Here is a 24,372-nt window from a genome sequence, read left to right on the forward strand (position 1 = left end):
ACCAGGCAAGCACAGGGTTTCGAACCGGCGACCTCAGCATTTCCAGGTCGATTCTTTATCCACTGCGCCACCACAGGTCAGGCCATGCAGTGGCCATTTTTAACAATAAAAGTGAGCAGCATAAAAATCACATTTTACAAACTTATTTGCCCAACAGTTATGTTTTTGAAAATATATTTTAACTAAAATTTCAAAAATCTCTGAATTTTTTAGTTTCTTTACTTTCTTAAATAACTTAAAACTTCTAGACCTTAATTGTCTCAAGCATAGAATAAGCAAAATGTAATGTTTGTAAAAGCATTTTGTAATATATATAGTGTTCTTCAAATAAAAAATATTAACAGGACAATAAACAGAGAGCAGGGATCAGGGTTAACATATATCATACAAAGGTACTTTAAGCTGGAACAAAATTCACATACCTGTGGGCACACAAACAAATACAGCACATGCAAAATATTTAGAGAATGCAGGAGTCATAGTTGCCTATATAACAATTTCAGGAAGGATGCTTTCCTTTCATTATGGATCTTGTTAATTTTGTTAGAAAATTGAGCCTTCCTTACTCTCTTTATGTATCCTACATTCAGAGTCTGATCTAATTCAGCTTAGTAACAGTATTAGTCATGCCTAATATTGTAATTACTAGTGATATTATAAAGCGCTTAACATAAACCAGTCACATTAGAAGGGTCCCTTATCCTTAAATCCATCTAAAGAAAGGACAGAGTTTAGCTTTATGTTATGTCAAGGGAAGGGAAAAAGGGAGGGCTTGTTTTTGTAAAACTTGAGCAACAAGCAGAATTTCTCTAATGATTTGCATGTCTACATGCAAGACTAAGCAGGAGCCAACAACTATATGCTAGCAAATTGAACAGTCTTGATGAAATGGATAAATTCCTAAAAACACACATTTCTCTGAGTCTGAATAGACAGATTACAGCTAGTGAAATTGAATCAATAATTTAAAAATTCCCAACAAACAGACTAGATGACTTAACTGGTGAATTTTACCAAATATTCAAAGAAGTAACAACAATGCATCTCAAAATATTCCCAAAAATTTCAAGAAGAGAAAAGACTCGCAAGTTCAGTTTTGTTGGGCAAATAAGTTTGTAAAATTTGTGTTATTTGATTTTGCTCACTCTTATTGTTAGACATGGTGCTGCCCATGTGAATGATGTTACCCAGGTGATACTGCTAATTACCTTGCTGCTTGGGAAGGGGCTTGATTATGCTAATGTGTGCTGGAGGAGGGGTTTTTGTTCCAAAAAAGATTTAAGAAGAATGTAGGATGAGGAGGAGGCTACACTTTTTGCAAAGAAGCAGCCAAGATGGCGGGTGCTGAAGGAGAAGCCAGTTTGTGCAGAGTTTGTGCAGAGAGAAGGAGATGGGAACCAGAGTGGACTGAGCTACTGGGGGCCTTTGATTCTAGGAACCCCAGATGTTGTCAGTAGCTTTGTGAGCACTGAATGAGTGGGTTTTGGTGCCCTTTGTGTTTGTGTTTATTTTCCAGCCAGGTGTGAGGCTAAAATAAAAGTTATGGCCCGCCAGTTTTTGCTTCCGCTGTTTCATTACCATCTGTCCTAATCTAATGGGAACCTGCACATAATTGGTGGCTGTGTTGGCCACGACTACTGGCTGGCCCTACAAGTTTATAAGGCCAGCATTATTATACTTCTAAAACCTGATAAAAGCACTACAGAGAAAGAAAATTATAGGCCAATATTTCTGATGAACATAGCTCATAACAAAATATTAGCAGAGCTCAACAAAATATTAGCAAACCAGGTCTAGCAATACATTAAGAAGGTCATTGTGCTTTGCAGGAGGCATGGTACAGAGATGCTATTATTCACAGATAGATTTAAGAGGAATTTTATTATGATTATTAACAATAAAAAATAAGGTAAAATCACAAGGGATTTAAGCTTATGTAATCTAAAGTAGAATAAAGAAAAAGCTTAGTATAATCAACACAACAATAAGCTACACAACATCATCAGACAGAGAAACATCAGCGTGGGTTCTAGAGTAATAAATAGCTCTATACAACATCACCAGATGAAGAAACATCAGCCTGAGTTCTAGAGTGTTAGCTAGTTAAAGCAATAAACTATGAAAAAGATTATTAAGAGTATGTACAAATCTCACCAAACTGTGAAAGAACATATCACTAAACCAAAAAGTCTCAGCTTGGGCTCCAAAGTCGGCCACCTGCCTTGCCCATCAAAGAGGAAGTTCTCTAGAGCTTCAGGGGCAGTCTGGGACCCTACCTATTTTATGGGGAAATTTTGTCTGGAGGCTATTACAAAAGGCCCTTCAAGTGCATAACCTCTAAGAACAAAGAAAGGTCAGCACATTCTGGAATAATTAATTAGGCTGGCAATCAAGTAATAAGAACATCCTCCCTGGCTTCTCACTCTGAGTAAATGACTCAGTCATTCCTATAACCATTTTTTGTGACCCTTATTGTTCATGTTCAACTGAGTTCAAATTCATATATTTTTATATATTGTTCCTCCATAGTCATACACCATGATCAAGTGAGATATATTTCAGGGATATAAGGTTAGTCCATCTGCAAATCAATAAACATGATACACCACATGAAAGATAAAAATCACAAACTATTGATAGGTGCAGAAAGAGCATTTCATAAAATTCAGCACTCATTTATATTAAAAACTATCAGCAAGGTGGAATAGAAGAAATATACCTAAAAGTAATAAAGGCTATACATTAAAAACCCACAGAAAACATCATACTCATTGGGCAAAATCTACAAGCAATCTCCTTAAAATCAGGAACAAAACAGGAATGTCTGCTGTCACCACTTGTATTCATTATAATACTGGAATTCCTAGCCACAGCAATCAGACAAGAAGAAGAAATAAAAAGGCATCTAAATTAGCAAGAAAGAAGTAAAACTGTCATTATTTGTAAATGACATGATAATGTACTTATAGAACCTTAAAGAGCCCACCAAAAAACTACTAGAACTGATGAATAATTCAATAAAGTAGCAGAATAAAATAAATATTTGGAAAATATTTGCATTTTTATACAACCATTATAATTTATCAAAAAAAGAAACTAAGAAAACAATACCACTGACAATTGCTTTAAGAAGAATAAAATACCTAGAAGTAAATTTAACCAAGGATGTAAAACACCAGTACTTAGAAAATTATTAGACACTGAAGAAATAAGTGAAGCAAAATACAAATAAGTGGAAGCATATATCATGTTCATAGATGGAGGAATTAACATTATTAAAATGTCCATATTACCCAAAGCAATCTATGGATTCAAAGCAATTCATATGGAATCACAAAAGACCCCAAATACCACAGCAATCTTTAGAAAGAAAAACAAAGTTGGAGGAATCATGTTAACCTAATATAAAACTAATCTACAAGGTCGTAGTAGTCAAAAAAACATGGTACTGTGATAAAAACAAATAAATTAATGGAATAAAATAGAAAACTGAGAAACTAACCCACACCTATATGGTCAATTAATATTTAGTTTGACAAAAGAAGCAAGAACTTACAATGAGGTAAACACAGTCTAATCAACAAATGGTATAGGAAGAATTGGACAGATACATGCAAAAAATGAAACTAGATCACCTTCTTACATCATATATAAGAATAAATTAAAAATGGATTAAAGACTTAGACTAAAAACCATAAAAATCCTAGAAGAAAACATAGGATTTGATATACTGAACATTTCCCATAGCAATATTTTTTCTGATATGTTACCTTTTGCAAAAGAAACAAAAGAAAAACAAATGGGACTAAATCAAACTTAAAACGTTTTTTTGCATAGCAACAAAAAAACAAACAAACAAAATTTAAAGAATATAAATGAATGAGAGAGCATATTTGCTAATAGTGCATCTGATGAGGTGTTAATAGTCAAAATTTATAAAGAACTCAAACAAATACTGCTTAATACAAATAATATTGTCAAAACTATTCTTACAAAATGTATACTGCTCACAAAAATTAGGGGATATTTTATTGTTTCATATTCATTTTGAAATATCCCCTAATTTTTGTGAGCAGTATATTTACATAGACCTTATTATTTTCATAGAAAATATTCACAGACATAGAATTTCTGGAAGTAGTGTAAACATTTTTAAGAGTAAAGAAACTTTTTTTTCTGTGACAGAGACAGAGTGAGAGACAAAGAAAGGGACAGATAGAGACAGACAGGAAAGGAAAGAGATGCAAAGCATCAATTCTTCTCTGTGACTCCTTAGTCTCCTTAGTTGTTCATTGATTTTTTTCTCATATGTGCTTCGACTGGGAGGGCTACAGCAGAGCAAGTGACCCCTGCTCCAGCCAGCGACCTTGGGCTCAAGCCAGCAACCATGGGGTCATATCTATGATCCCTCACTCAAGCCAATGACCCCCGCATTTAGGCTGGTGAGCACGGGCTCAAGACGATTGAGCCCTCGCTCAAGCCAGTGACCTTGGGATTTCAAACCTGGGTTCTCTGCATCCCAGTCCAATGCTCTATTCACTGCGCCACTGGCTGGTCAGACTAAGGAAACTTTTTAACAAGTCATATTAAAATTCTTTAACTCAGCCCTGGCTGGTTGGCTCAGCGGTAGAGCATCAGCCTGGTGTGTGGAATTCTCGGGTTCGAACGTTTATCAGTGGGATATTAATTGCTAAGTTATAATATCCTTAATGATACCCATTTATGCAGGTGCTTAGGCTGGGGTCCGTTGAAAAGAGATCCTTGAGACCAGGTTTAAGGGCTGATTCTAACTGGAAGGAGTACTTCCAGGGCAACAATCATGAGGCAAAAAACGTAAGGCAGAGTTTGAGAAGCAGATGCAGAGTGATGTGACTGCACTAGGCAGTGCCTTTGGACAGACTGTCTTGAAAACTATGTCTTGGGATAGATAAATTGAGAAAAGATTTGAGAATTTTGGGGTCTTGAGAACATTCTTTTTTTTTTACCGCTGGTCAAAGTACACCCCTCAGGGAGCTAAGTCGCCCAAATTTCTAGGTTGTGTCCCTGGCTCTTTCTTCAGCCAATCCGGAAAGCGAAATTTGCATACAAGGTGTGTTTCTTGAGAATTGGGAAATGGTGAGAGCAGCCAGATACTCTGGGCATGAGATATGCAGGTCCCCATAGAGACATGTATTAACGCAGTAGCTGAGATGAGCAGGGAAGGAATGTCAGGAGACAGTTGGGTACTGAGAGAATTTGGGGAAGCACATCAGAATTACACGTTAAAAAAACATTAAAAGTAAATGGAAAACTGACACATTTACAATATAATGGTAAGAAGAAAAGAGGCTAACATGTGTATGCAATTTGATACTGGTTTTATAACTACACACACATATATGGAGAGAGGAAAAAGAGAATAGAAAAAGGATACACAACAGATTCTCATTATGCAATTATCTTTAGAAGATGAATTCACAACTGAACTTTGTGGGTTTCTTTTGGGGGGCATATTCTGTGTTCTTCATGGCTTCTATGCTGAATATGAATTACTATTTATGATAATAAATCATAGATGTAAGCAGAAACTTATCTGTATGGTAGTTCGATGTGCAATGTCAGTAGCAATAATAAGAAAATATAATGCTAGTTACCATGTGAAAGAAAAAGCTAGAGGTTCAACAAAGCCTTTGTATTTTATCATAGAAAACATGTCCTGACATTTTAATACTCTGAAGCCTAAATAATTGTTTAAAAATATTCAATGACATGTAAAGTATTCATAACATATTGATTAATAACAAAAGTAAGTTACAAGCCAAAAAAAAAACAAAAACCTCAAACAACTCAACACCAAATAACAAACAAATAATCCAATGAAAAAAAAATGGGCAAAGGATCTAAATACTGAATTGGACTTTTTTCTAAAGAGGACACACAGATGGTCAATAGAAATATGAAAATGATGCTCAACATCACTAATCATCAGAGAAATACAAATTAAAACTACAATTAGATAATACCTCATAACTGTCAGAGAGGCTATCACTGATAAATCAACAAAGGTTTGGGGAAAGGAAACCTTCATGCACTGTTGGTGGGAATGCAGTTTGGTACAGTCACTGTAGAATGCATTATGGAATTACTTCAAAACCTTAAAAATTGAATTGCCTCATAACCCAGCGATTTCACTTTTGGGAATTCATCTGAAAAAATCCAAAATACTATTTCAAAAGAATATATGTGCCCCTATGTCCATTGCAGCATTATTTACAAAAAGTCAAAATTTGAAAGCAGCCCAAGTGCCCATTAGTAGATGTATAGATAAAAAGCTATGGTACATTTATACAGTGGAATATTAAGTGGTCATAAAAATAAAGGCTCTCTTACCTTTTGCAACAGCATGGATGGACCTGGAGATCATTATGCTGAGTAAAATAAGTCAGAGAAAGACAAATACAATATGATTTTATTCATATGTGGAATCTAATAAACAAAACAAACTAACAAACGAAGTAGAGACAGACTCTTAGATAGAGCAGGCTAACTGCTGTTGGAGGGATTTGGGTGAAGGAGTTGAGAGCAAAGAAAAACTCATGGAAAGGTACAACAATGCGATAGAGGAGCATATGAGAGAAGAAATGGTGATGTACAAGGACTTGACTTAGGGGTGAACATACAATACAGTGCAGAGAAATGTGTTGTAGACTTAGGGAACTGAAACCTCAATAAAATCAATTAAAAATAAGCAAATAATTCTTTTAAAAAAAGACTACAGAAGAGATATTAACCTGAAGACCATGGGAATAATGCAGGCTTGAACAAGACAGAGTCAGAAAGACCTAGCATTTTAGTCTGTTACAATGTAACTGAAAACAAATGTTATTTTCCCACGTATTTCATATGGGCTGATAATATACAACCTTTTCATTCTGTGATGTACAAAATCAGATTTGTAATATTTTGAGTCAATTTTGCAAATGTCTCTTCTACAACATCTGATGATGGAAAATATGCCTAAAATATTTTCACTTTTTAAAAATTTTCACTACACAACAATATTATGTATATTTTTATAAAAATAAAAATATTATTATAACAGGTCATGTAAACTATCATTTATTTGTACAGGAATTGATGTAGATTTAATAAGTCCCTTTAAAGACTTGACCATTCCGGAAACTTTAATTCAAAATTAATTGTCAAGATTTAATTTTGATACTATGTTTTTTCCTCTCATTTTTAATTATGACAATAATTGCTAAATGATAATAATTTTAGAGCTGAAGAATTCATCATGTGTCTGTTTCCTTTTTTCATTAAAAATTTGTTTTTGTTCGTTTTAAATAACTTTACAACTAATGACTGAATCACTCTCTGATTCACTACAAGTTCAGAACAGTGAAAGAAGCAGCAGGAAACATATCAGTAAAGAACAGAATAGTTTAGTAATATAGTTTATAAAGTAATTTATAAGTAAACTACAAGAATAAAAACAGACTCATAGATACAGGGTGTAGACTAACAGCTCTCAGAAGAGAAGAGGTTCAGGGCTAAGTGAGAAAGGTGAAGAAATTAAACAAAAAAAAAGAAACCTCATAGAGAGAACAGGAAGGTGATTACTGAAAAGAGGGTGAGGGGAAGTAGGAGAGGGTAAAGTGGGGAAAAATGGTCATGAAAGGGGACAACGTGGAATGGTAGACTCACAATACAATATAAAGATAATGTATTATAGAACTGTACACCTGAAACCTATATAATTCTATATGGGTCACCCCAATATATTCCAATAACAATAATGAAAGATCCATAGCAAAACATAAAAAAAATAAATAGGAGTCACAAAAATTTTAATATAATATAAAAATATTTAGCTTTCATCTATCTCTTCTTTTATCATTTCCATTTTTAATTACAAAATGCCAGTCTGACCTGTGTTTGCACAGTGTTTAGATAAAGCATCAACCTGGAATGCTGAGGTTGCATGTTCAAAACCCAGGTTTGCCTGGTCAAGGCACAATGGGAGTTGATGCTTCCTGCTTCTCCCCCTGCCCTTCTCTCTCTCTCCCCCTTTCCCTTTCTCTTCCCCTCACCTCTCTACAATGAATAAATAAAATTAAATAAAAAAACAAAAATGCCATTAACTTGAAGAACATATAGCTATAATTAGAGCAATGTTAAATGTATCTGGAAAAGTGAGAAAAAAATGACGTCATATTAGCAAATTTTGATCTACATAATTGTAATGCAAAGGGAGAAGAAATCATACTGCTCTATGCAGAAACTTGCATAGGAATAGCTCATCAATATTTGGCAGCTTTCTGCCTTTAGTTTTAAATATTTTAAGTATAATGTTGTAGCAGGAAATGGCTGCAAATGGAGGATAATAGATGCCAAGACAACTTGATAAAGAAAGAATTTATTAGTATCCAGTGAAGCATATGAGGTTAGTAGCACTAAAGCATGAGCTCCCCAGAGTTTGTTTTTCTGAGTTTAATATACCTTTACAGCTTTAGTTTTGATGTGACAAGTGTCTGATTTCTTTGACTTCTTTGTCTGCAGACCTACATGACTTTTGTGTCTCTGGGAGGGGTCGGGATAAGAGAGGAGGAGGTTTGGACTGTCTGTCCTTCACTATTCACATATCCTATTCCTCTTACTGGTGTTGAAAGTTTATTTCAGGGAACTGATAAGAGGGGCTACAGCTGTGATTTGTTACTTTTCAAACTTTCTCAGTCAGCCCTTCCTCCCTCAGTCTGAAACCCTGAGGTCATTGGCTTGAGTGTAGGATCACAGACATTGCAGCACCTACTCTCCTGCATTCTTCTGGTTTCTCCCCTCTTAATATGGTATTTATGATGTGATATTGTATTCAATAATTGTTTTAAAAATGATCTATTTTTTTGTTTTCTAAAATAAAAATATACTTCACTTATGCCCTTTAATATCTGAATACCTTAGAAAAATATATTTGCAATATGTTACTTCTGTTAATATTGATTTATAAACCTGAGTCATAGCCCAGAAAGGGCTGTATTTGAATATTAGTCTGAAAAAACTATCCAGAACACTTGGAATAGATCCAAAAGACTAGAGGCTACTACTAAAGAGGTCATAAATGAGAAAAATACAAAGATATACTTAGTTGATATTTTATTACTGTTATTAAATGATACTTTCCAATGATCAAAAAGTATTCTGGAGGCTATTATTTCTATTAGTGCCAAACTCACACTCTATTTCATTTCAGCATTTTGTATTATCCTTTTGTATAGTAAGAAACGTTGCTAGTAAATCTGGAAGCCAGAAATCTTCTGTTTTATGAACATGCTTTTATATCAATACAGAGAAGAAATAGGTTAGTCATGGACTGAGGCAAGGATTTTTGTCTGGAATTTAACTTTAAAAATTGACCAATTTTTAAAATCAAATTTGTTGGGTGACACTGGTTAATAAAATAAGTTTTTTAACTGTACACTATTATAATGCATTATCTGTGTATTGTCTTGTTTAATCTGTTTCTGAGCAGTGACCAATTTTATTGAAGATTTAGTGATATCGAAAAGTGTAATCTATTAATGTATGACTGGCTTCTGGTTTGACTATGTAAGCAATATTAGTTAATGTATGCCAGCCTGTATAACTCCAGGTTTTCATCAGGACAGTGACCTGCTGGACCGGCGGAAACACTGTTTCACTGTGCAGTCTGAGTCTGGAGAGGACCTCTACTTCTCTGTGGAGTTAGACTGTGATCTTGCCCAATGGGAGAGAGCCTTCCAGACAGCAGCCTTTCTAGAAGTGGAACGAATACAGGTGAGAGAGTCTGTGAAATTTTAGGATCTGTGATACACAGATGCATGCCTACTAGACTAGAGTTTTCATATAAATTCAAATTAGCATAAAAATAAAGTTCTCTGAGTCTTGACCTCCTTCTTAAATACATTCAATAATTAGCCATTGTTATTAAACAAATACAGTAGTAATACAACTCCGAAAAACTATTTTTTTCTAAAATTTGATCTCTCTAGGCTATTTTCTACTATTCAGCAAAAAAATATATTGGTAATTTTAATTAGAATTGGCTCCACTTTATATCTAAAATGCAAATAATTTGATTTTAATTAATCTTTTACATGACTGTTTCCTGTTCTCCAGTCATGATTACCTCATTTTCACTTAAATAGCTTCATTCACTCATAATGCCATTCTTGCAAGAAAGCCTTCACTTCAGACTTCATTTCTACCTATCAAAACTACACATAGACTTTGGAACTTTTTTTACAGGTCATATTGTCTATGAAGATATTTCTGATTTCCAGATTACCCTGCCCACTGATTGCCACTATTACATCCACAAAATTCTGTTCAAACTTTCCCTCTTGTAAACATCAATATTTCTTTTCTCACCAATATTATTTTCTTAACTCTGCTTACACTGTCTTATATTAGAATGATGTGTATTTGATACTGCTCACACTAAGTTGTAGTATGCTTGAGATTTTATTCATCTTCCACTAAAGTACAATGCATTTTGTACATCACTAGTATTCAGTAAATATTTATTAAACTTTATTTCTTAAATATAAAATTATATCTAGATCAAATTTTATAAAGCCTTCAGCCTCTCCAATTTATAGAACCATGAAATGGAACAGGATACCAAATATTGGCTTTGCCACTGACTGCTGACAGAGACGTGTGGCGAAACTGAATAGTTGTGGTGTAGTTGCCATATGCAAATGGATTCAGAGGTAGGACTTAAACCTAAAAGTAGATACTTAACTTTTGAAAACAAATACATGATGATGATAATATAATATTGAGTAATTCTGGAACAATTATTTTTTTCTGACTACAATCTTATATTCAGCACATAAATGATGATCGCACCATTATGATATGACAATCAGGAAAGAGAGCAGAAAAAGGACCCAAATTTCACTTATTTCGTTTCTTTATTTTTAAATTGAGTTTACTGGAGTGATACTGGTTAACAACATTATATGTGTTTCAGCTGCCCAGTTCTATCTTCAACACATCTCTGTATAGTAGATGTGTTCAGCATCCCCAAGTCAAGTCTTCATCTATCACCATTTCTCACCCCTATCATTTCTCAATTGACATTTTCTAATAGTTCTGCTGATCTGCATATGTCTAAAAATGTTTAAGTAATTGAACAATATTGTTTTAATAATGTAACTTTATAGAACTTCAATTCAGTAAATACATACCTTAATATAACTGAAATGATAAAAATTATCTTAATTACTATTCTATTTCAAATATCAATATCTAATACCATTTTCAGCATTAAATCTGTTAGTTTAATGAGTTGACATAAATTTAATTTATAACTGACATTTTTAGGTTGTCCTATTAGCATTTCCCTAGAATATCACATTTCACTTGAAAACAACTACATAGTGTTTCCTACCTATTATTGGTCTCTCAATTTAAGATTTCATTTTAAGTCTCTTTATGTTTAGAAATGAGAGAGATTAAATTACGTTGTTTTACTGTGTTTCAATACTGTTTTGTTATGGTTTTTTAACCGGGGCTTAATTCTCTTAAACTGATGTCCTGAGAGTGCATCTCTTTGGACTATCACCTTATCTATTCAAAACACCAATTTATTATGTATATAGTAAGTGAAATGCAAAATATTTAATGCATTTTAAGCTTTGAATTTTTAAATATATTTCATAGTAACCCAGTAATAAATTTTCTATAAAAATCTAACGATATTGTTACATTAACTACTTTAGCTGATATATAAGGTCTACCGGAAAGTTCTGTCCGTTTCTATCACAACAAGTTTCGACACGTAAGCACATGTTTATTTGGCGCATGTGTGCCTCTCTATTTTTATCACTTAATGTATACATACTGACGTAGCAAATTAAAACAAAATTGATTCATGTTAGTCTTATGTGTGAAGCGATAGTGTACCCATGGCTACTGATAAAGTTCATTTATGCCACTGTAATTTTTACGAATTTCAACAAGGAAGAAATGCTACAGAAGCATGTGTGTCAAATCCACCATATTCCCCGGACTTAGCACCCTCCGACTATCACTTGTTTTTGTCCTTACAAAATTTTTTGAAGGGCAAAATATTCAAAAATGAAGAAGATATCAAACAAGCACTGGTTCAATTTTTTGCATCAAAAGATAAAACATTTTTCAAAAACGGATATACAAATTGCCTTCATGCTGGCAAGAAATAATTAATAATAATGGTAATTATATTATTTAATAAAGTTTATTGATGGTAAGAAAAACTTGTATTTTGTTTCATTCCAAAAACGGACAGAACTTTTCAGTAGACCTTATAAATATGACAAAACACTTGTATTGTTATTTTCAAAATTCAAGAATATGAATATATTTACATGGACAACATTTTAATGTTTCACTCTATTCTCAATATCCTCACTGTGAAAAAAGCAGAAAGGAAGAAAGTTAACAAATTGATTAACACAATTATTTAATTAATAAAATTATTACATTGAAATTATTTTTTAACAGTGGGACTGCATGCTAACATTTCTTATCTTCTAATCTAATCTTTTCCCTATTTTCACATTTTATGACTGTTCATGTACTTAATAATAATGTAAATATTAACATATTTATTTTAAAAGGTAATTCATTTAATGCAGGCATTTTTAAATATTCTATATTTCTCACATAAATTAACATCTTAGTATTTGGGAAATGTAGTGAATATTAAAACATAAAAACAAAATTTTATATGAATAAAAATCTTAAATATTTCTCTAGTATTTAAAATACCAACATAAGGCCTAATTCATTTAAAATATTTTTAGTAACTTTGTCTTATTTTTGAATAATTTTCCCAGAGTAAATGACCAGTACTATTAAGATGTAGATAATTGTATTGAATTTATACTAATTTAATAGAAGTTTTAAGAGGAAAAGTACATTACTTTTTTAAATTATAATTATAATTTCAAATTCTTTTGTATGTGTTTTTATCAAACTATAGAACGTTAACTGTCTTTTAGAAGGTCATATTTACAAATATTTTAAATATGTATGATATATATTTAAATGTGAATAATCTTTAATTGTGCAAAAATCTTTCTAGGTGTTTCTAGTTTGAACAACCATAAAAGGGTATAATTTTTTATAACTCTAATTTAATTTTTATTATAAAATAACAGAAATTAAATATACTGCTTGAGAAAATTAGGGGATATTTCAAAATGAATATGAAGTGATAAAATATTCCCTACTTTTTGTGATCAGTTTCATAAGTCAAATATTTTAATATTAAATTATATTACATGTATTCATTATATATTCTTATTAAGATTGTATATTGCAGAATTAAATTTTAGTATTTCTCAATTTTTATCATATCTATATCATACATCATTTCCATTTAATGATTATTGATACAATATAATTCCATTGGTAATTTGAACTTAAAGATACAAATTTAGGACCTTTCAGGTTGGCTCTGTTGTACAGCATCAGCCAGTGTGTGGAAGTCCTGGGTTTGATTCCTAGTCTGGGGACACAGGAGAAGTGACCCTCTGCTTCCCCCCCCTTCCTCTTTCCTTTCTCTCTCTTTCTCTTCTCCTTCCACAACCATGACTTGAATGAGCAAGTCACTGCAGATGGCTCCATAGCCTTCCTTTAGGTGCTAAAAATAGCTCAGTTGCCAAGTGACAGAGCAACAGCCAAAGATGAGCAGAGCATCAGCCCCAGAGGGAGACTGCAGGGTGGATCCCAGTGGGGGTGCATGCAGGAGTCTGTTTCTCTGATTCCCTGCCTCTCACTTGATAAAAAAAAAAAAAGAGGAAAAAAGAAGATATAAATTTAACATTTTTAATGCTAAATTTTTTGCTGACACATTATTTCTACATGGTAGTACTTGAAAGTAAATAACAATTATGTCTAAATTGAAAAAACTTACATAGCTGTAAACATTGCTCAAGACTGGTAATAGTTTTAACAAGTAGTAACGTGTGGATGCAAGCATGGAATATGCTTATGTATTAAATAAATAAAATTACACTCAAAATAAACTTATAAGGCCTATTAAATTTGTTTACTAATAGGCTTTTATTGAAAAACTTAATTCCAAATTAATAATTTGGCATGGTTATAACTTTTCTATGCAAATTAGACTTAAACATTTGAATATGGAATATGTCTTTTTGGTGAAGGCAAATGTATCTATCCATCATGGTAGTAATAATATGATTTATTTAATGTGCATTTAGGTACAGTATTACAAAAAACCAATATGAAGTAAGAAATTTTTGTGCCTTGCTTTCAGATTCTGTGTTTTTGTACCTAAGAGTTCTTTTTTTGAAATATCTATGAAATTGGCATAAGAATTTAAGTAATACCTTAATCTTTAATAATCACTTTTGGTTTAATGAAAATGCAGTGATATTTAACTGGAGGAACTAACAATATAATCTTGCCTACACCTAAAAATTTTTGTACCAGTTTTATTGTCAATACAACAAAGAGAGTCAGTGTGGTAAAAATAACAACAGTTCTTTAAAGAAGATTGGAAACTTGGTTCTGCATACATCTTCACAAGTCAAAAATGCTTGGCTTCTGTTTTATTAACATTAGGATGTCGATAGCCTTGGCCCCATAGCTCAGTTAGTTACAGCATGCTTTCTATATGCTAAGGTTGTAGGGTCAATTTTTGGTCAGGGAATGTACAGGAAAAGATAATGTTTCTGTCTGTCTCTCTCTCTTCCTCTTTCTCTCTAAAAATCAATAAATAAATTTTAAAAAAAAGATGTTCATATTATATTTCTTACATAATTAATACTGATATAGCTATTATATAAAAACTTATTACCGAAGCTTTCACACAGTTTTGGATAAATATTAGCTGTTGGCATGGATATTGCATCAATCACATTAAAAATAACAGTGTTTTCTGTTCTTTCTAGTGCAAGACATATGCCTGTGTGCTAGAAAGTCATCTAATGGGACTGACAATTGACTTTAGCACAGGATTTATCTGCTTTGATGCTGCAACAAAGGTAATGTGTTCAGATTAGCTTTGAGAAATGAGCTGCAGACATTTTAAGAATAATTGAAATAACTTTAAACTCCTGTCAGCATTTTAGTTATTATGTGTCAAATTTAAGATGTTTACTTTTGTTAACACAAGTTAAATTATGCTTTAATAAGTTTATAGAAAACAAAGTATAAAATTTTGATAAAATAAATATGTTGCCACAAAACACTAGAACTATATAAACTGAATATAGATTGTGTACATATATATATATATATTCATTTTTCTCTTTTCCTAAAAGTATGCCTTCATATTGAGGGGAAATTTTTCTCTTCAAAAATGGTAACAACTTTTTAAACAACATGTTTATTTGATTATAGTTCTTTATCAACATCTTTAATATCAAAATGAGGATTTTTTTGTAGGTTATATGTTAGAATTTTAGAATGAAGGAATTTGAGTGTTTGAAGTTTCTAACCTATGAATATAATCCTTGTAAACAGTTGAAAAGGTCTTGTACTGTCTTATTGGGTGTACTTTCCATAAAGGTTATGTCTATAGAAGTGATACATACTGCATAATGAAGGGCACCTTTTAATCCATTCATCTCTGAAAATCTTAAAGCTTACCTGACCCTTCTTGGTACTGGAATCACTGTGGCAGTTTTTGAGGTAGTACTCTGCTTAGGACTCTGGTCCTCACAGAAGTCATTCTCTTTCTTCCCATAAAGACACCAATTCTTTAGATCAATCACACTTTCTACTTTATCAAAGTATAACCTAAGAAATAAGTTGTTATAATCCTTCTCAATAATTGTAAGGATTAGTGGTAGTCCTTTATTGTAATCCTTTATTTAAACCTTGAACAGGATTTTAAACAACAAATTCAAATAAAGCAAGATAGCAATAAATATATGTGAGAAAAGCCGAGTGTATAAATAGTGGATTGTTTTGATCTTAGGAAAATGGGTGTAGTAGCACAGTCCAGTTGGTCATAGCCAAGTAGAATGTGAATGGTGTTGGGAGAGTTTGTGATTTTTTATAACCTAACAATCAAAATTGATACACAAAATCTCACATTATTTAGGGATGGCCAGTGTTACTTTTTATTTTGATATTGAAAAATTAAATAACACACCTGTGTGGGTCAGCTATGACTGTCCAGTGCACTGCTTCTGAAAATTTCCAAACATTTTTCTCTAAATATGGAATTTCAGAGACCAGCAGCTCTTTTATAACTCTCATATGAGACTTACATAAACATTTCCTAAGACCAAAAAGTGTTTTTTAATAAAATCCTTTTAAAATCAGGATAAGTTCATGAGTATTAAATCAGTTTAATGAATTTACTAATTTAATAATTAATTATGTTCATATTATTAAACTAATATAATAAGTTAATTATTATTAAAACTGATTAGAAATAATATTCAAGTCTGATTTTTAAAAAAGAAATATGGCCACAATTGTCAAAAACTTGCCATCACATGGTATTAGAATCTCATGCTAACGGAGGAGAAGTAAATAAATAAAATTTACCTGAATCCATTTTGAGAGCCTGACTTTCTCTTTAAGGCTAGTAAAATCCAAACCTGTATCAGGATTCTCTGTGTGTAAAGGAGAACATAATTATATGAATGGTTTATATACTGTGCTTGGGTCTTCTGTCCTGGGTGTGCTGGGAAGGAGGGATTAGTCAGGAAAAGCTAAGCAAATTCTTATGATGCCATCAAAGGAAAATTATTAAATAGGAAATGAGAATCTAGTCAATACCAGTTTGACACAAAAGAAACAACAATGGCCTTCAGGAGTAGTAATCACTATCCTGCCATTTTCTGGCTGTTCTTGGAAGTGTTTCACTTTAAGGCAATCAGAAAATTCATAGGGATGAAAAAGAATCTATACACATTATAATTAAGATAGTATCATTTCCGATTATATTAGAGTGATATAGGTTTGTGAAGGGATCCAAGGTGGCGATGGAGTAGGTAGACATTTTACTCGTCTCCTTCCAGGACCAAACTGGAGTTATAACTAAGTCTAAGAACAAGCATACTGAAAAACCAACTCCAGAATAAATGAAGAGAAGTCTCATAACCAAGGCTTCACATTAAAACTGGTAGGAAGGGCATAGATACGAAAAGGGCTGCCCCCACTCCCAGAAGTGAGTGATGGCTGAGGTTCCCCAGCATAGAACACTATAGATGAGAAGAAATGCCCACATAGCATTTGGCAGTGAAAAGGAGTGAGGTTTTTCTGCCAGAAAAAGGTGATCTCAACGGTACAGACACTATCTTAAAAGGCCAATGCAGACAATCTTGTTCATAGCCTCTTGGACTGGGCTCCAGCAGAGGGAGGGCTGAGCAGACTGGAGTCCCCGGAGAGAGACACAGTGGGGGAAGATCCATCAAGACCCCTGTGCTGTATCATTCTCCAATACTGCAGGTGCCATATTTCTTGGGGTACAACCTATGTGTGTCATCAGCTTGGGGGAAAGCAACAGCCCCATTCTTAGGAATCTCTCTTTCCCCATCCTATGGAGATAGGGCCCTGCTGAAAATTAAGCAGCCTTGGTCAGGAATGAAAGGGCTGAGCAGATGCAGGAGGTAATAGTGACTCAGTAGTCAGGCTTTGAGGCTGGTGCTATTCCCCTTACTTTTCGAAAATTATGACTGGTGCTTTCTCCTCGTGGGAGATTCAGTAGAAACTGTCTGGGCTGTTGGCAGACCAAATCTCTCGGTTTGAGAGGCCCCACACACCCAACTCCTAGAGGTTACAGCCACTGAGGTCTGAAAAAAAAATTTCAGGACATGGGATTTTGAGGTGGGAGCCACACCTATCATATTTCCTGATTCCTGACAGGCACTTCCACCCTAGGGGAGATAACTAACCGCAGTCTCTCTACTCTACCAGAGGCTTTTTTTCCATAGACTGAGCCAGAAGACAGAGGCAGCAGGAAGTGGCTCTCAGGGAACTGTGGATCTTTTGCTAACTTGACCCCAGGCATGGTGCTAGTAAAGACCAGCCTACGTGTGCAGCTTGGTCTTGCCATGTGCACATAAGCCCAGCAGAAGCAGTCACAAACTGTGGATTGCTGGTAACTCCAAATAGGTTGCTGAGGACTAGTAACTGGCAGTGTCTTACTCTAGTCTGCACCAAGTTTTTCTTAAGAGACCCAGAACCATCACATCCAGTGGCTAGGTACAGACAATATTAGAGCAGAATCCAATTAGCATTACACACAGCATATGCAAAGGGAGAGCTCATCATTTACCAAAGCCAGCTGAGGCAAATTTGCCTTCCTGTGGTGAGTACCTACACAGCAGCTCTCATGCATTGAACATGATAGAGACTCACAGTCAGCCAGCCCAAGTAAAGAATTTAAATTTGTGATTTCCACAATGAGCAGCTGCCAAGGGGCCCACCTTAGAGAGAACACCGATTACAAGTACCATTTTAACAACTAGTTCATCAAACTAAAAAAAAAAATTAGGTATTGGTTCTGCCAAACTGGTGCGAAACAGCTAAATCCCTCAGCTGCTTCATATCTGCTCATCTATGACAAAATAGTCTTTAAAACAAAAACTATAGTAAGAGACAAAGAAAGTCACTATATCATGGTAAAGGGAGCAATTCAACAAGAGGATAACAGCAGCCATTGTAAATATTTACAAACCCAATATAGGATCACCTAAATGTAATACAAAGCAGAATTTGATGGACATTAAGGAAGAGATCAACATTTATACAGTATTAGTAGAGGATTTTAACACCTCTCTAATATCAATATAAAAAATTAAAAACAATATAAAATATATAAAAATATTAATTAAAACATATTAAAGGAATATTAATTTGAAATAAAGACTTAAAATATATATAAATAATAAAATAAATATAAGGTTGCTACATTGTGGATTTTCACCTATCATGGGGGATTCTGGAACCTAACACCTGCGATAGTCAAGGGAGCACTGTAACATTAAATACTTAAAGGTTAAACAATATGTTATTAATTAATAAATGTGTTAACAATTAAATCAAGCAAGAAATTAAAACTTTTCTTAAAACAAATGAAAATGAGCATACAAGACCCAAAAACTGTGGGACACAGCAAAAGCAGTCCTGAGACAAAAGTGTGTAGCATTATAGGCATAACTCATGGAGCAGGAAATATCTTCAAATAAACAACCAAACCCTGCACCAAAAAGAACTAGAAAGAGAACAAAGCCCAGAGGAAGTAAATAATACTTCCAGAGGAAGAAAATAATAAAGATCAAGGTGGAAATAAATGACATAGAGACTAAAAACACAATTAAAAAGATCACAGTAAAACCAAGAGCTGGTTATTTGAAAAGGTAAAAAAGAATCCTGGCCAGTTGGCTCAGCGGTAGAGCATCGGCCCAGTGTCTCAAAGTCCTGGGTTTGATTCCCAGCCAGGGCACATAGGAGAAGTGCCCATCTGCTTCTCCACCTTTCCTCCTCTCTGTCTCTCTCTTCCCCTCCCACAGCCAAGGCTCCATTGCAGCAAAGTTGGACCTGGTGCTGAGATCAGCTCCGTGGTCTCTGCCTCAGGCACTAGAATGGCTCAGGCCGCAATGGAGCAATGCCCCAGATAGGCAGAGCATGGCCCCCTGATTGGCATGCTGGGTGGATCCCGGTCGGGCACATGCAGGAGTCTGTCTGACTGCCTCCCTGCTTCTAACTTCGAAAAAATATAAAAAATACAAATTAAAATTAAATTAAAATTAAAAAAAGAAAAAGTAAAAAAGGTTGATGAACCTTTAACCAAAGTCATCAAAATAAAAAGAGAGAAGACAAACAAAACTAGAAATGAAATAGAAGTAAGAAATGACATCACAGACATACAAATGATTGCACAAAAATACAATGAAGAACTGTAGACCAAAACGTTGGACAACCCCAGGGGTTGGGAACCTATGGCTCGCAAGCCAGATGTGGCTCTTTTGATGCTTGCATCTGGCTCTCAGACAAATCTTTAATAAAAAAAATAATAAGGTTAAAAATATTACACTGCACATATTACAATGCATTCATTTCCTATTGCTCATGTTCATGGTTGTGGGTGGCTGGAGCCAATCACAGCTGTCCCCCGGGACACCACCAAATTTTTATTGAATAATGCGTAACATACATGGGCCATTGTATGGCTCACATGGATTTACATTTTAAAATATGTGGCGTTCATGGCTCTCTCAGCCAAAAAGATTCCCGACCCCTGAGTCCTAGGCAAAATGGATAAATTTCTAGAAACATACAATCTTCCAAAACTGAATCTGGAAGAATCAGAAAACCTGAGCAGTCTGATTGCAACAAATGAAATGGAAACAGTTATCAAAATACTCCCAGCAAACAAAAGTACTGGACTGGATGGTTTCATAGGCAAATTTCACCAAACATTAAAAGAAGAACCAATACCTATCTGTCAATAACTATTTCAAAAAATTCAAGAGGAAAGGAGACATCTAAGCTCATTTATCGAGATGTGCATTATCCTAATTCCAAAACCAAGTAAGAAGAAAAAATACAGGCCAATATCCCTGATGAACATGGATGCTAAAATTCTCAACAAATTATAGCAAACCGGGTCCAACAACAGCTTAAAATATCATACACCATGATCAAGTGAGTTTTATTCTGGGTCGAAAAGGATAGTACAATATTTGTAAATCATTAAACGTGACTTGTCATGTAAACAAAATGAAGGATAGAAATCACATGATCATATCAATAGATGCAGCAAAGTGGAAACAGAGAAAACATGTCTCAGCACAATATAGGCCATATCTGAAATACCCACAGCCAACATCATATTCAATGGGAAAAAAAAATAAAAGAAAGCCCCATAAGATCAGGAGCAAGACAGGCATGTTCCTTTTTACTCTTTTTCAACATAGTACTGGAAGTCCTAGCCACATAAATCAGACAAGAAGAAATTAAAGTCACCCAACTTGGTAAGAAAGAAATAAAACTGTCATTATTTGCTTACAACCTGATTCTGTACATAGAAAACCTTAAAGTCTCTGCCAAAAAACCACTAGACTTAATAAATGAATTCAGCAAATCAGCAGGATATAAAACTAATATTCAGAAATCAGTGGCATTTTTATATACCAATAATGAAATGTCAGAAAGAAAAAAATAGGGAAATACTCCCATTTACTACTACAACAGCCACAAAAATAAGTACTTAAGAATACATTTAACCAAGGAGGTAAAAGAGTTGTACTTAGAAAATTATAAGACAATAAGAAAAGAGATCAAGGCAGATACAAACAAGTGGAAGCGTATACTGTATTCATGAATAGAAAGAATTAACTTCATTAAAATGACAAGGATATGGAAAAAAGGTGAACACTTGTGCACTGCTGGTGGGAAAGTAGACTTGTGCAGTCACTGTGAAAAACAGTATGGAGTTTCCTAAAATAATTAAAAATGGATCTACCTCTTGATCCAGCTATCCCACTTCTAGGAATATTTCCTAAGAATCCCAAAACACTAATTCAAAAGAAGATATGTACGTCATGTTCATTACAGCATTATTTACAATAGCCAAGAAGATCTGGTAACAGCCAAAATATCCATCAGTGAATGAGCGGATAAAAAAGCTGTAGTACATTTATACAATGGATACTATATGCAGTATATGTGCCCATAAAAAAAAGAATGAAATCTTACCTTTTTGCAATAACATGGAAGAACCTGGAAATTATCATGCTAAATGAAATAAGCCAGACATAGAAAGACAAATACCATGTAATCTCACTTATATTTGGAAGCAATGAACACAATAACCTGATAAACAAAATAGAAACAGAGGATGGTTACAAGGAACTTCTGGGCAGCTGGCAGAAGGAAGGGAGAAGAGGGGCCTGGATAGACCAAAGAAGAGATTAGCCAAAAAACATATATACGTAACACATATGTACAGACAACAGGGTAGCTATAGCCAGAGGTAAAGTGGGAATGAAGGTAAGGAAAAAAGGCAAAGGGGAAGAAATGGGAGTGGAAAGAGACTTTGCATGGGGCAGGGGTGACAATGAGGGGGTGTAGATGATGTTATATTGAGTGTGACACTTGAAACCCTGTCAACATAATAAATTAAAAAATAAATTAAAAAAGTATGCTACAGTTTTGGAAGCAGTGAAGTATCTGGAAATGTCAAGATGTTTCTCATTACTTATTACTTGTGCCAGAAAGTCCCCAGGGAAAACCACTTTCCTGAATTTTTCAGAGAATACAAGATGCACTAAATAGCACTGTATTCCACAAATTTCACTTTACATTATCAGTGTAGCAATAGCTTATACATTCTTATTCCTTTGGTGTTGCTGGAGTCACTCCCTCATAAAAGTTTATTGCCATATACAACATATCTTGTTCTTTGTAATTCTCATTTTTTATGGAAAAAAAACACAGCCTTTTTAGTGTTAGAAAAAGGTATTCTCACTAATGTGTCATAGTATAATACTGCATTACTTATTGATTAGTAATCAATATTATATTCCTTTAAACATGCATATGTGCATTAATTATATCTATTAATAAATTTCCATGTAAACAGAGAGTTCAACAGTAATAGTTTAAAATAAATATTTACTGAACACATGCTGTCTACAAAGAGACACAGAAGGAGTATGCATGTCATTCTGGGGTATTAGAGGAAGGCTTGACAAAAATGAAGACACCAAGGGTAAGATTATGCAAGCAAATATTTTTCAATGAGGAAGGACATTTAACTTGATGTCAGAAAAAAATGAGAGATCAAGTTTGTGGGTAACTAAGAGCCAGATTACAAATGGGGCCCTATTAAAGAATTTGGGTTTGATCCTAAGAACAGAAGAATACCTTTGCAGGGTCTGAGACATAGTAAAGAAATGATAAAGTCTGTGTTTGACAGGACAAAACAAGTAGGACAGGGCATGACTAAGAATGAGAGAGCCTGGGCAAACTCCAGATTCTCAGTTCTCAGAATCTATCCTCCATTGGGCATCTATCACTCTGTAACATTTCTGAAAAATGATATGCATGGTAGATGAGATCTAGCAAACAAATTGTTACAAATTGACAGTGAAAATGATCCCAGAGTATGTTTACTATGACTGAAAGATAAGATACAGGAGAGGGAAGGAGAGACTGCCCTGGAGAAACAAACTGGGCCTCATGGTTAAGTGCCATTGCATGTTTGAACTAAAGTTAATTTTTTTTTTACTTGCAATAAGTAGTTTATTTCACATTCCTGTTTTAGTTTTATACTGTCTTGATTATGCACAAAGTTTCTCATATATCTCAGGTACTTGCATTCTGGAGGCTGGAAAGCCAGATCCATTTTTTGGTGAGACCCCTTTTTCTGGCTTGTAGGTGGCCACCTTCTTGCTTTGTCTTCAGACAGCCATTACTCTGTGTAGAGACAGAGAGAGGCAGGAGGGATGAGGGAGAAGGGTTGAACTAAAGATAATTAATATTGTGGGAAAACCATTCTAGCCAATGTATACTGACTGCAATTGATTGGATAGAGACAGAATTAATGGACATTTATAATTTTTCTCAATAATTCAGGAAAATAACATTTTTTCACCTTGAAATTTTGTAAGATAAATACATAAAATAAAGAGGGAGAGTGTTCTTAGCTATATTAAATATTTTAGCACCTGAGTTCCAATGGTTAAAATGATGATAAAGTCACCATAGACCTGCCCCTCACTCCCTATCATGCTACAGCTTAGGAGACAAGCCCACTTCAAGGGCTCCATTGGCTAGTTGTTACATAAGGACTATTCATCCTGTCTAAGTGTCCATTGCAATATGTGCAACAGTATAAATCTTGACTCTTAAACTTGCGTAAAATAAAAAACAATATTACTCATATTCTTGCTGTTTCCTCGGCAGATTCTCTGAAAACATTGGTTTCCCAAATTTTTATTGTCTCATAGTTTTAAAAAATATATTAATAATTGAATATGAGAAATGCTAAGAGAGCATTTCTTAAAATCTTCTTTACTTAAAAGTTTTTTTTACTTCAGCATATCTAAAAACACATAGAATGTTAAAAATAACTTTTAAAATCATGATTGTGCCCTGGCCGGTTGGCTCAGTGGTAGAGCGTCGGCCTAGCGTGCGGAGGACCCGGGTTCGATTCCCGGCCAGGGCACACAGGAGAAGCGCCCATTTGCTTCTCCACCCCTCCGCCGCGCTTTCCTCTCTGTCTCTCTCTTCCCCTCCCGCAGCTAAGGCTCCATTGGAGCAAAGATGGCCCGGGCGCTGGGGATGGCTCTGTGGCCTCTGCCTCAGGCGCTAGAGTGGCTCTGGTCGCAACATAGCGACGCCCTGGAGGGGCAGAGCATCGCCCCCTGG

The 24,372-nt window shown here is 34.3% G+C and overlaps 1 protein-coding gene across 4 annotated transcripts in view; it reads left to right on the forward strand.

Moving 5' to 3' along the window:
• Window positions 1-24,372, forward strand: part of SNTG1 (syntrophin gamma 1) — a 617,538-nt gene that overhangs the window by 575,968 nt on the left and 17,198 nt on the right. For all 4 annotated transcript variants that reach the window (XM_066264652.1, XM_066264655.1, XM_066264653.1 and 1 more), the window contains 2 exons: window positions 9,640-9,792; window positions 14,928-15,020. In XM_066264652.1, the coding sequence (XP_066120749.1) occupies window positions 9,640-9,792; window positions 14,928-15,020 (246 nt within the window). The remainder of the gene's footprint in view (window positions 1-9,639; window positions 9,793-14,927; window positions 15,021-24,372) is intronic.

This window comes from Saccopteryx bilineata, chromosome 3, assembly GCF_036850765.1.
Source record: "Saccopteryx bilineata isolate mSacBil1 chromosome 3, mSacBil1_pri_phased_curated, whole genome shotgun sequence".
NCBI lineage: Eukaryota > Metazoa > Chordata > Mammalia > Chiroptera > Emballonuridae > Saccopteryx > Saccopteryx bilineata.